Source organism: Pimephales promelas, chromosome 14, assembly GCF_988280905.1.
Source record: "Pimephales promelas chromosome 14, fPimPro1.hap1.1, whole genome shotgun sequence".
In the NCBI taxonomy this organism is placed as follows: domain Eukaryota; kingdom Metazoa; phylum Chordata; class Actinopteri; order Cypriniformes; family Leuciscidae; genus Pimephales; species Pimephales promelas.
In genome coordinates this window covers 30027775-30040917 of record NC_142782.1, presented here as the reverse complement: position 1 = coordinate 30040917, position 13143 = coordinate 30027775, and the positions used below count along the sequence as shown (strand labels likewise).

At 38.8% G+C, this 13143-nt stretch overlaps 1 protein-coding gene across 1 annotated transcript in view; it reads left to right on the top strand.

The window, feature by feature from the left end:
• The window catches only part of brpf3b (bromodomain and PHD finger containing, 3b), a 14495-nt gene extending 1612 nt beyond the window's left edge, over positions 1 to 12883 (top strand). The window contains exons 2-13 of the mRNA XM_089119820.1: positions 1820 to 3356; positions 3500 to 3656; positions 4741 to 4872; positions 6139 to 6267; positions 6809 to 7121; positions 7368 to 7640; positions 8779 to 9354; positions 9933 to 10011; positions 10096 to 10190; positions 10272 to 10360; positions 11205 to 11359; positions 11490 to 12883. Coding sequence (XP_088975946.1) covers positions 1855 to 3356; positions 3500 to 3656; positions 4741 to 4872; positions 6139 to 6267; positions 6809 to 7121; positions 7368 to 7640; positions 8779 to 9354; positions 9933 to 10011; positions 10096 to 10190; positions 10272 to 10360; positions 11205 to 11359; positions 11490 to 11673 — 3684 coding nt within the window. The 5' untranslated portion in view covers positions 1820 to 1854 and the 3' untranslated portion in view covers positions 11674 to 12883. The remainder of the gene's footprint in view (positions 1 to 1819; positions 3357 to 3499; positions 3657 to 4740; positions 4873 to 6138; positions 6268 to 6808; positions 7122 to 7367; positions 7641 to 8778; positions 9355 to 9932; positions 10012 to 10095; positions 10191 to 10271; positions 10361 to 11204; positions 11360 to 11489) is intronic.
• Positions 12884 to 13143: the final 260 nt, after the last annotated feature.

Genomic DNA, 13143 nt, shown 5'->3' with positions numbered 1-13143 from the left:
TGCACAAGCTAATATGTTGAATCGCAAATTTAATATGTGCTCACTTTCTGTAAAGATTAGACTTTTTAAAGCTTTTTGTACTCCGATGTACACTGCTCACTTGTGGCGGCGTTATAAAAAAAGTAGTCTGCAGAAACTCAAGGTGGCATATAATGATGGGTTGCGGTTGCTGCTTAAATTGCCACGAGGGGGCAGTGCGAGTCAAATGTGTGTAAGTGTTAACGTATCCACATGTCCTGCTGTACTCAGGAATCTCATGTACAAATGTATGTGTAGACTAGCAGAGTCACATAACAGCATCATCAAAACACTAGTGAATCCGGCATTGAGTGCTGTTAGGTTCACTTCTGGTTTGTGGAATCATTGGCGTTTTAGTTTGTATGTTAACATTTGAACACTTTTTTGTATGTATTGCAGAATACTGACTATGTAGTCATCTTATAGAACTCTGTTCTTTTCTCTTCCTTTTTTTCTCTCTCTCTCTCTTTCTTTTTTTTCTTTTTAATGCACTTTGTAATATTATGGTATATGTATAGGGCTATGGACCATCTTGTGTGTCCTGAATAAAGATTATCTATCTATCTATCTGTAATATCCCTCATAAAGTGTTTGAGGCAGCTGTTATACGGACGTATAACGGCCATGTGACACTGTATTACAATTTTAAAGCGAGTTTAGTGTTTACAGAAAGAGTGCGAACTGCTAGAGGCCTTGAGATCAAAAGTCCCGCCCATTGGACAGCAAAAATAAAAACACACTAAATTGGCGACCAGCCTGAAATTAATCCTTCCAATGAGTTTTAGTAATCGAATCTCGTATGCTGAATTTAACTAGAGATTGATACAGTTGCATACCCATATATTGATTTCGTTTTGAAATGTATGGATTTATAAGTATAAATAGCAAATGATAGTTGACAGAACTTATAAACATATACAAAGTTCTGTAGATTTTCTATAAACATTACTGTTTTAAAGAATTTAAATATTTTTTTGTTCTGCTGAATACTTAATCACAATGAGTTTTTCGTTTAATTCTTATGTGGTATTGGTAAATCTACTTTGTAGACATTTTTTCAATTCTCTTTATGCATGTTAACATAATACAAATACAAATGTTCTTTCACAAAATAAAAGGAGCAATGTTTTTATTATTATTTTTTGCAAAAGGCCTGGTTCAATTATGCAAAAAAAGTGTGGCAGAGTATAATAATAATATATATTAAGTATTATACTTATTAATAATACTATTGCAGTTCACAATAGCCTTATTTTTTAAATTTATACAAAACACTGCAGTGTAGTTTAATTGGCTTCTTTGCTCTTTTGAATAGTTTGTACCTTTTTTTTATCATATTGTTTATTCTAGTTTGTAACAAAATTATTACTTTTTTAATAATTTTTATTAACAATCAAAAATGAAATATTTGCATAAAGCAATTAGAAATGTTCTCAAAACGTGTTTGTACAGGATTTTTAAATCGTGCAATTCCTGAAATATGTAAAAAAAAAAAAAAATTATGACAAAACCACAAAAAGGGTCTTCTTATCTATCAATATTATATTTAACAATTACAGTTTTGTTTTAAGTCATGTAAAATGCGGGTTGTGACCACTTCCAGCCGAGGAAATGAGCGCATGCAGTATTTACAGACACACGACTTGGTCGCCCAAGGTGTGTTTTTTGTAATACATTTTTTTTTTCTTTTTTTCTGTTGATGCTTTAGCACGGCAAGACATGGTGTGAAAATTGCACACTGGTATTGTAATGTTTTGTAAGTAATAAATCTAATGTTTATTGTTTTCCTTTTTTCACACAGGTCAAGGTACAAGGGGCTGCGTGGTGTGAGTGCCCATGAGAAAACCACGACGGAGGGGAGGCCTGTCCGGGGGCCAAAGTGATGCCGCGGACACGGGTACATCAGGCATGGGGGCATCGCAGCCACGCTCACCCTCTCCCAACCGGCTGAAAGTTTCACCCACCAGAGAAACCCTAACGTACGCCCAGGCACAGAAAATCGTGGAAGTGGACCTAGATGGAAGACTGCATCGGATCAGCATCTTTGACCCCTTGATTGTGATCACTGAAGATGAGATGACTGCTCAGGACATTGCAGAGTGTAACAGCAACAAAGAGAACAGTGAGCAGACACCAGTGACCGCCATCGTCAGCTCGCCGCGCCGATCGGCGGCCCACAGGGGTAAAAAGAAGGATGTGAAGCAGTTATCATCGTCTTCGTCGCAAAACCACTTTTCCAACTCACACGGACAATCTCAGACACAGTCAAATGTGAACAGCCACCATAGTGCTTTACCCAAGCCTACTTTCAGAGAACAAGAGTCTTACGAACCAGTGGAGGCGCCTCCTCGCCCTTCGTCATATTACCGCTACATTGAGAAGTCCGGTGAGGAGCAGGACACGGATGCGGAGTATGACATGGACGAGGAAGACGTGGCCTGGCTGGAGCTGCTGAACGATAGACGGGCATCAGAAGGCCAGCCACAAGTATCGCCCGACACTTTCGAACTCCTAATAGACCGTCTGGAAAAAGAGTCGTTCTTGGAGTCCCGAAGCCAAGCGCCCTCGCAGAGCATCATTGACGAAGACGCCTTCTGTTGCGTCTGTCTCGACGACGAGTGTCTCAACAGTAACGTCATCCTGTTCTGCGACATCTGCAACCTGGCTGTGCACCAGGAGTGTTACGGAGTTCCCTACATCCCAGAGGGCCAATGGCTCTGCCGCTGTTGCTTGCAGTCGCCCTCTCGGCCCGTGGACTGCGTGCTTTGCCCGAACCGGGGCGGAGCATTTAAACAGACCAGTGACGGACGATGGGCGCATGTGGTCTGCGCTATTTGGATCCCGGAGGTGTGTTTTGCCAACACGGTCTTCCTTGAGCCCATTGAGGGCGTGGACAACATTCCACCGGCTAGGTGGAAGCTAACGTGTTACCTGTGCAAGCAGAAAGGTTGTGGAGCATCCATCCAGTGCCACAAGGCCAACTGCTACACGGCCTTCCATGTGACCTGTGCGCAGAGGGCGGGGCTCTTTATGAAAATAGAGCCAATCCGAGAGACTACTGTGAATGGGACTACGTTTTCGGTGAAAAAGACTGCGTTTTGTGATGCGCACTCACCAGCCGCGAAGGACGGGTCAGATGATGATGAAACCGGGGGGAGGGTTTTGGGGTGTAGGGCTAATAGGGGTCGCAGTGCCTACACACACACGCCACAGCTGAAGAAGCAACGGCGAAGCAATAAACTGGATTCTAAGCAGCAGCAGAAGAAAGGAAAGAAGGAAGAAGTGTCCAAAAAAGTCACAACACCGCTGGTCACTGTCCCGGAAATACCGACTCACAGGTGTGTGTTTATATCATTTTCTTTATTTAGCAGACATACAATACATAATGTATATAATTTGTGTTTAAACATTTTTAAAAATAAGCTTATGTAATAAACATATTTAATACTTATGTAATTATTTTGTTGGGGTTTTTTTACAGATTGAACAAAATTTTTAAAGATGTGATCATACAGAGGAAGAATCAGTTCATGCAGAGACTTCACAACTATTGGTTACTTAAGCGCCAGTCCCGCAACGGAGTGCCTCTCATTCGTCGTTTACATTCGCATATGCAGGGTCAGAGGACTGCAGAACAGGTCAGTGTTTAAGCACATTTAAAGGTTGTGCATTTTTATTCTGATATAAATCTTGATTTTTAAAATGCAATAGCAGTTTTTTATGTAGTTATATTAAAACTTCATTATTACTTATATTAACTTTATAGAGGGAATGCATTGATGTCACTTTCCCGCTGGAACAACCCTGCTGTGATCTGCTGCGTGACTAGATTTAATAGGGGAAACTGTGAAAATGCAATTAAAACCAACAATTTTATCAATTTAAACTAAATGTTTGACTCAATATAGTGTTCCTTACAACTTACTAAAGATCCAGTGATCCATGAATATTGACATGCAGCCAGGAATCGTGTTGCCTGACATTTATGTTTGCCTGATTTCGACATCGGGGAAATAAAAGCAATATAGACCTAAACATAAAGCAAATTTGCCTGTGAACGCTTGATATAAATACAATATGAATATAGGTAGGTCGAAATCCAGGTGATCACTTATCAGTGTTATATATAGCCTTTATATATCATCATATCGTCCAGCCCTAAAACTTTATTTTCGTTTTGGTCAGTGTTTATTAAAAAACATCCAATAATGCAGAATATGCAATGATACTTGTTTAATTGATGAGTTGTTGATATATATAACAATACAAAATATATGGGTATGGTTTTACAGCTAAATTCAGCATATTGACACAAAATGATAACTGTAAATCCACCTTTCGCTGACTGGACTCCAGTTGTTTCTGTGAATTGCAGCGATCCATTTGCTCCTCTTTCTATAGCAGTCTGTAAAAATATACCTCCAATTTTTTTGTAAAATCTAGTTGTACAGTCAATCGCAAAGCTCTTTCCCACTTTATATGTGTTGTGTTTGGTTTTTGCGGGATTCACGCTGAAAACAAATACAGCCGCTCAGTCTTTTTGCCACTCACTGTGAGTAACTGCAGGCCGACACTGACGTCACGCGCATACCCTCTATACTATATTATTAATACCTCTGATTAACTGTGCAGCCCTAGTTGTATCCATAAGCCACACCTCTTAAACACAACTTCAGTATTTTGTGTTTTTGCTTATCTTTGTATCTTATAAACTGCATATAGGCGGAGCCAGATGAAAAGCTGAATGCTGTGAGAGAAGAGCTGAAATACTGGCAGAAGCTCCGTCATGATTTGGAGAGAGCGCGACTTCTGATTGAGCTCATCCGCAAGAGAGAGAAACTAAAGAGAGAGCAGGTAACACACTGACATTTTCTGTATGATTATTAGATCGTATATTACAATGTATGAAGTTACCCTGAATAAACCATAACAACCAGATATGTAAACTCACTTGAGTCATGTTTGTATGGCCTGTGTGTAGTTATGCCTGCACTCATATTTACATTTTTCAGAACTCAAAATGCATGCCTTAGCAGCGCTGAGTCTATTTTTGGCCCACGAGACAAGATGAATTGATTGAAAACACACCATTCAACTCTCAGTGAACGATCATTTGCAAAATAGGCTTTTATGAAGCAACATAAAATGCTGAAGTCAACTATTTAATGAAAAAAGACACATGTTTAGCTTTGTGCAAGTGGCACAAAGACTTTTTTTTTGCAGTAAATTTTGCAGAAATAAGACGATTAAGCAGTTAAAGGGTTAGTTCACCCAAAAATGAATTGACTCACCCTCAAGCCATCCTAGGTGTATACCGTTGGATCTAGACTTGCGTAAGGCCGTTACCGGAAACTGGTTATTATAGTTTATAAAGTTATAAATGTGGATATTTAACTCTGATTGTGTTTGGCTGAAAAAAGAAAGTCATATACACCTAGGATAGCTTGAGGGTGAGTAAATTATGGGATACTTTTAATTTTTTGGGTAAACTAACCCTTTTATATCGACAATTTGGTGTAAATATGATGCCTATCTTCATGAAAATTAGGTTCAATCTTGTACTAGTTCTTAATTGGTTTTCGAAAATCATTCCTAGTTGCTCACTCCCATTAACCATTTCATAATTTATATCTGTTATCAAAGAGAATACTCAATGTGTGTTTGTGTGAACCATCACCATTACGCTGCAGTGTAAAGACTCAGGCTGTTACTTGATTTGCCAAATATTGTAAGCTTGACTAGACTTAGTCATCTCTTTAGCTTTGACTTGGCTGCTTTCAGCCCAGCAAAACCACATGAAAGTGATTAAGAGATTTTTAAAATGAACAGATTTCAGCCACATCCTTTGCATTAATTGTTGGTTGGAAAAGGAAATAATCGACAAGCATTATTACACACATTGACAACTCCATGATTTGCCGCCACTATAATATTATTATAATTTAGGGGAAGGGGGGGATGTACACTTTGTAAAGAACATTTTATTGGACAGACAGCTATCAGACATTGAGTAATCTGACTGGTTACAAATTCACGTCTCTCTGACAGGTTTCTATGTCACCTTGACCATATAAAAATTAGCCATGTGTGTGTCTATATAAGCATGTGTTGCTTCTGTAGGTGAAGATTCACCAGGCTGTGACTGAGCATCAGTTAACTCCGGTCCTGGTACTGCTGCGGTCCACTTTAGACCAGCTTCAGGAGAAAGATAATGCAAATATATTTGGCCAGCCTGTCAACTTGAAAGAGGTCTGTCTATTTTTATATACATTTGTACACACTACTATTGATGCTTGGGGGTTTTAATGAGTGCTCATAGTTTACAGTATAAACTGTAATATTGTAAAATATTATTGTTTTCTGTTTTAGTATATTTTAAAATGTAATGTATTCCTGTGATGCAAAGCTGAATTTTCAGCATTATTACTCCATTCTTCAGTGTCACATGATCCTTCAGAAATCATTCTAATATGCTAATTTGCTGCTCAAGAAACATTTCTTAGTATTAATGTTGAAAACCATTGTGCTGCTTTATTTTATTTGTGGAATCGGAGATTTAAAAAAGTATAAATGAATAGCATTTATTTAAAATGGAAATGTTTTGTTTAATAAATGTTGTTATTAAATTGAACTAATATAACAGCTTCAAACTGATGGATCCATTCAAATTTTGAAAATAACAATCTACTCTTATATTAAAATCCTAATATCTTAATTTTCTTGTCTCATATCTCTTTATGGTAACGGAAGCTTCAAGCCTTAAACCGAAACTGTGCTCTTGGCTTCTCAGGTCCCAGATTACCTGGAGTTTATCACACACCCCATGGACTTCTCCACAATAAAATCCAAATTGGAAGCTCACAAATATCGCTCTGTCACTGACCTGGAGGCTGATTTCAACCTCATGATCTCCAACTGCCTGCTTTACAATGCTAAAGACACTGTGTTTTACCAAGCTGCAATACGTCTGAGGGACCTAGGGGGCGCTATCCTGAGGCACGCTCAGAGACAAGCCCAGAGCACAGGCTTCGACCTGGACTCGGGCATGCACCTGGCAGAATCGCCACACAAAAATGACTACTACCGCTGCACTTTGGAAGATGGTGAGTAGTTCACAAGAAATCATATGAAAAATTTGATTTAAAGTGCATACATTTGGGTGTGATTTCTTGAAGCAACACCTTAGCTGCTGCATAGCAACGACATGGCACTTTTTCTTCTAGTTTGGTCATAAAAAAACATTTTCTGTAAATAATAATATTATTTAGCTTATACCTTTAAAGCAAGCAGCATGATGTTTGCCTTTTGTTACTAATGGTTTTGTTTTGTTTGTTTGTTTGTGTGTGTAGTCGACACGCTGCTAGACCCTGATAATCGATTGCACATGACGACGGAAAATCAGTTGAGGGAGCTGCTAGATAAATTAGACGTGGTGACGTCCATGCGCTCGAGCGGCGCACGCACACGCCGTATCCGCCTGCTGCGGCGAGAAATCAACAACGTCCGCTATAGGCGGAACTCGCACATGCTCAATGGAGACCTCAAAGAGGAAGATGAGGAGGAAGATGAAGACAAAGAGATGGATGGTGAACATAACCTGTCTTCGTCGTCGTCAGATAAAGGTGAAACTTGACAAGGGGAATTGAGAAATGGATTTTCTGAATTCGGTTTCTTTCAGGTTATGATTCCAGAATTCTGGTCCTGTTTTTTTTTTCTTCATAATATTCAGTTCATAAAGAAACAAAGTTCACCCTATTTTCTAAATGCACGTTATTGATCTTATTCTAAATAATTCATCCATGCACATTTAATTTAAAGGGATAGTTCACTTTGAAATTAATTTTTGGGATGTTATAGCTTACCTCAAGGGCATCCAAGATGTAGCTGTCTTTGTTTCCACAGGATTTTCAACTTTGATATTTTTAGGTCAAACTGTTCTTGTCTGTCATTCATATAATGGAGGTCTATGGTCACCACCTCAAAGAGCATGCACAGAGAAGTCCAAATTAAACATGATTTAATGACTCATAAATGTAAGTACACGTTGATGGCCTAAGACACGAAACGAGCGGTTTGTGTGAGAAAACGAACAGTATTTATATCGTTTTTACCTCTTGTAATCACAAACCGCTCGTTTTGTGTCTTAGGCCATCGATGTGTACTTACATTTACGAGTCATTAAATCATGTTTAATTTGGACTTCTCTGTGCATACTCTTTGAGGTGGTGACCATAGACCTTCATTATATGACTGACAGACAAGAACGGTTTGACCTAAAAATATCAAAATTGAAACTACTGTGGAAACAAAGACACCTACATCTTGGATGCCTTCGAGGTAAGCTAAAACAAATCAAAAATTAATTTCAAAGTGAACTATCCCTTTAAACAAATTGACCTTGTAATTTTTAATAGAAATGTCATAACTGGATATGCTGGTGAAATTGAATCGACAAACTACTCTTTGGTGAACAAACGTTTTGGTTTGTTCAATCATTTGGCCTGCTTATATATCAACTGAATCGACTGAAAATAATAATAATGATGATTCCTACAAAATATATTAAGCAAAATAAGAAATATTACTATTGTAGGAGTATTTTGGAAAAATGTTTGTTTTTTTAAATTGCAATAATAATACAATACTTATGTCTAAAATTTCTTCATTTTCAAAACATTTAACCATTGATCTTTTTTCCCCCCCACAATGTCAGTCTAATTCCAGATTTTCTTGACGTCTGGCTGTCCCTTTTTTATCTAGATGACTGTAAATCAACCCCGCCACCCATGCTGGAGCCCACAGGCCTGGCTTTATCCCCTCCACCAGGAGACACCCCCCGAGAACCACCGACTCTCCGACCCATGACATCTGTCCCCTGGTCCTTCCCGTGCCCACCCAAGCGCCTCAAACTCAACAGCGAGAGCCAAGAGGCCGATGCAGATGCTGCACCTGTGAACAGCTGCACCAAACCCGAGGTCTTCCCGCCTGAGCACAAACTGATCAATGGCCTGTCCTCCACCGAGTCACTGTCCCGGCCCGCCACGGGAGGGGTCGGGCGGCGAACGTCCGTCCTCTTCAAAAAAGCTAAGAATGGAGCAAAGCTCCAGCGTGAGAAAGACAATCAGATGCAGAATGGAAATAGGGAGGAGGTCGCCGGCACTGACCTAGACCCTGCTCGCACACCAAATTGCACCACCACCATCAAGACTGAAACGTTGGCCCAGCCAAAACCTCCAACACCTCCGCCCATATCAACCCCAGCCAAACAGAGAGTAAGAAGTCGCAGCTGTAGTCCAGAGCGTGAGAGAACGCCCCCTCGACTCACTCTAGAGCCCGGTAAAGAAAACAACTGCTTTACATGCTGTGCTACAACTGATCTTATGACGTTTACTTGCATGGCTGTATGATTTGGGGGAAAATCTTATTGATATTTTTCTGATAAAAATTGCTTCTGTGATGTAAAATGCAATCGAAATTGTGTGTTCCGTGTACAATATTAAAATTGTCTGAGTAGTACATTGTATGAATACATAAAACTCAGTCTCAATTTCTTTTTCAAATGTTTAACCATCAAGCTTTCAAATGTGCAGTTTTATTTACTTGTGCCAGTTACAGTTGAGGATTGAAGTTATTTTTATTTTATTTTACATGGTATCCCCTTAGTCCACTTAGTCAAGCTTTCTTGCACCTTTATGACTGTTATATGTAAATTACCTTACATAATATGTAAATATGCTCATGCTTGCAACATCATAATCATGACAAACTCATTTTATATCTCAGTTTCTATAAATTGGTGAAGGCCTAGAGGGAGATCTGTGGGATTATTGGGACAACTGAAATTGTGGCATGGGTAATTCATTTGTATTAATTTAACCTTAATTAATTTAACCTTTTTCTCCATATTTTTTTAGCTCTCACAAATGGATTCAGAAAGCACAAAGATGGCGGCTCTGACTCAGAATGCAGCTCCTCTCCGACTATCAGAGAACTGTAAGAGGAAAAAAAGGACTAAAATCATATAGCTCAGTTAACTCCATTTGTGCAGGTATCTCACTTTTTTTCTTTTGGTTTTAGTGTCACACCCCCTAAAAAGAGCAGAGGGAAACCTGCTTTGTCCAAAGTACCATTCTTAGAAACTGTAAACGGAGACTCTGACTACACTGGGACTGGTAAGAAATGAATCCCAATGAAATGTCAATATATTTGTTTTTGAGTGCACAAGTGGATGTTACATTCCATGTTTTATGTAGATGTGCTGTCGAACGGGGACGCGCCTGAACCTGAACCTCTGGATTTGGTGTGGGCCAAAAGCAGAGGATATCCATCCTATCCTGCTCTGGTAAGAGAGGGCGCTTTACACTCGCTTTACATTCAGACTGCATGTTGGTCCATTATTTGGACTCATGGATATCTGTCAATATCTTTTAAAGGGATACTCCACCGGGTTTTCATATTAAACTATGTTATTCCCTTAATTAAGACGAGCTGATGAATACCTCTCTCGTCTCAGTGCGTGCACTCTATCGCTCTGTATTGCCGCAAAACTATATTAGCACTTAGCTTAGCCCAGTGCATTAAATATGGGCCAGAAAGAGAAGTGACAAAACACTTCCTCGTTTTCCCTATTGAAACACAGTTACTCGATTAGTGTAACTCGACCTAGGCTGGTGACACAAAATAAAACGTTGTGTTTTTCTAAGCGTTTAAAATTGATGACTATATTGTATGGCGGAATACCATAAAAAAGTGCTTTAGAGCACTTCAACTTGGCGCAATAATACCTTCACTCGTGAAAAGTCCTCTTACCGGCTCCCGCTTAGTTAGTTAGTTTTGAACACTGGCTGGTTATGTATTTTGGATAATTCTTAACCCCCAAAAAGCTACGAACTGCAGCTTTAACTAATTAGCATTTTAACAACTCACAAACCTCTTGCAGTTCTGTTGATGAACAAAAAAAACAATTCTAAAGTGTTTTATTTTGATTGCTTTTATTATTTATTATACGTGTATTGTTTTTCTTTAATTAGTTTTACATGATAACATTACTAATCCCTTTTTTCAACTTTTCTATCTGTTGTTTGAAAAAGTGCCCTTTTTAGCAAAATGTGAACTGTGTTTAACGCAGTGTTATAGCAACCCACTGACATTTAAAGGTTAAACGAGTGGAAATTGCTCTTTCGTAGATCATAGATCCAGACATGCCTCAGGAGGGTCTTCTGCATAACGGCGTGCCCATCCCTGTGCCTCCGCTCGACGTACTGCGCATGGGGGACCAGAGACAGGAGGACGCCGGCGAGAAACTCTTCCTGGTTCTCTTCTTCGACAACAAACGCACCTGGTGAGCACAGCACTGGAGATTTACTTTGTTTTCCTTTAGGTTTATCCACCAAACTGTGCTTTTCCTCTGGATTTGAGGATTTTAGAAAGAACTGTCGGGGAGTTATCTTTTCTCACGTCTGTGTCCGCAGGCAGTGGCTGCCACGAGATAAGGTGATCCCTCTTGGCGTTGACGACACGGCTGATAAACTGCGTATGATGGAGGGAAAGAAGACCAGTATCCGGAAGTCTGTGCAGGTGGCCTACGACCGAGCTATGAAGCACCTGAGCCGAGTTCGAGGAGATCACGGTTTTGTCGGCTCTAACTTCATGTAGAACAGAAACGCCAACCACATCGGTCCTCACGCTCCCGTACCACTCACATGGGGTTTCTAAGGCAGGTTCAGAGCCATTTGGCTCGTGCAACAGGTACTAAACTCCTGATCAGTCGGTTTAGTTTATCTCCATGTGTTCCGGACGCAATGGTTCAGTAGTGGAGTCATTTCAGATTCAGTCCAGTTGTTTTTATTTCTCCAGGTTTAGGATGTTTCCTAAGACAGGGGTCACGAAAGGGCGACTCTTTCTATTGATGATTGGGGTTTTTATGAGGCGTCACTTTATGGTGATGACGAGCCTAAAGCACCCAGACCCATAGTTTTAGCATTTGGGTACATTCAGAGTAATTAATTTGTGAATAATTTAATATTTTAAATGATTCAATCAATGAACTTAAAGAATATAAACATTTGAATGAATCACTGCCATTTTCTTAAGATTACTTTTTAAAGTTTTACAAACCACTTCTTGTATATTGTAAAGACACTTGTGTATATAAGTATGTTTTTTATCATATAGTATCTAATTTAATGTTTTTTTTTTTTCTTATCTTGTTTATTGTGAAATAAATTGCCTGGAGGAATGAACGAACGAAGGTTGTGTATATACGTGTAAAAAGATTTTCAGATGAACCGACTTTCTACATAGTGTATCCTGCTTGTCTTTGATATCGGATAGTGTGAGTGTGTTCATATACATCTACATTACCGGCATACAATCATGTATGTATGTGTATATGTACCAACTCACAGTTGTCTATGGTGAAATATATATTCTCATTTTTTGATACAAAAAGGTAATTTATTTATGGACCGTGAAATGATAGAGGAATTAAATTATATTGGTTTAAGATGGAAATCAGATCTCTTATTTAAGATGATAAACTATTGCATAGGCTTTTAAGATCTTACTTCACATGTGCTTTAAGATTCTGGTTAAGGTCTTTTTAAGATTTTAAGACGAAATGCTCGAAGGTTAATGATTATATATTGTACACTTGCTGTTAGACAGTAAAAGTCCTTTTTCACCATCAAGCACAGAAACTTGTATTTATTGTAGAAAGTTGTGTAGCTTTTGTTCACTGTTTATAAGATGGAACCTCTAAGAAATTTTAAGCTTGTATAAACTGCAGATTTTACCTACCCACCAAATAACCTGTCTCAAACAGTATTTTCTCTTGTGGGAAAATAAATGTTCTACTGGAAGTCTACTATGCCTGTTGCCATTGTAATTTTATTTTAACATGATTTTAAGACCATAATGATTGTATTTAGGTCAACAAAATAAATGTTTTGCTGTACTTATTTTAGTATATAACAGCAGCACATTTATATAGTATATCTGTATCAATATTCTGATGCATTCCTTGTAACATATGTACATACTAAAATGCTATACGCCTACAAGTGCTATATATATATACTTTTTTTATACCGTATAAATAACGGCTAATTTCCATCGCCATTTTTG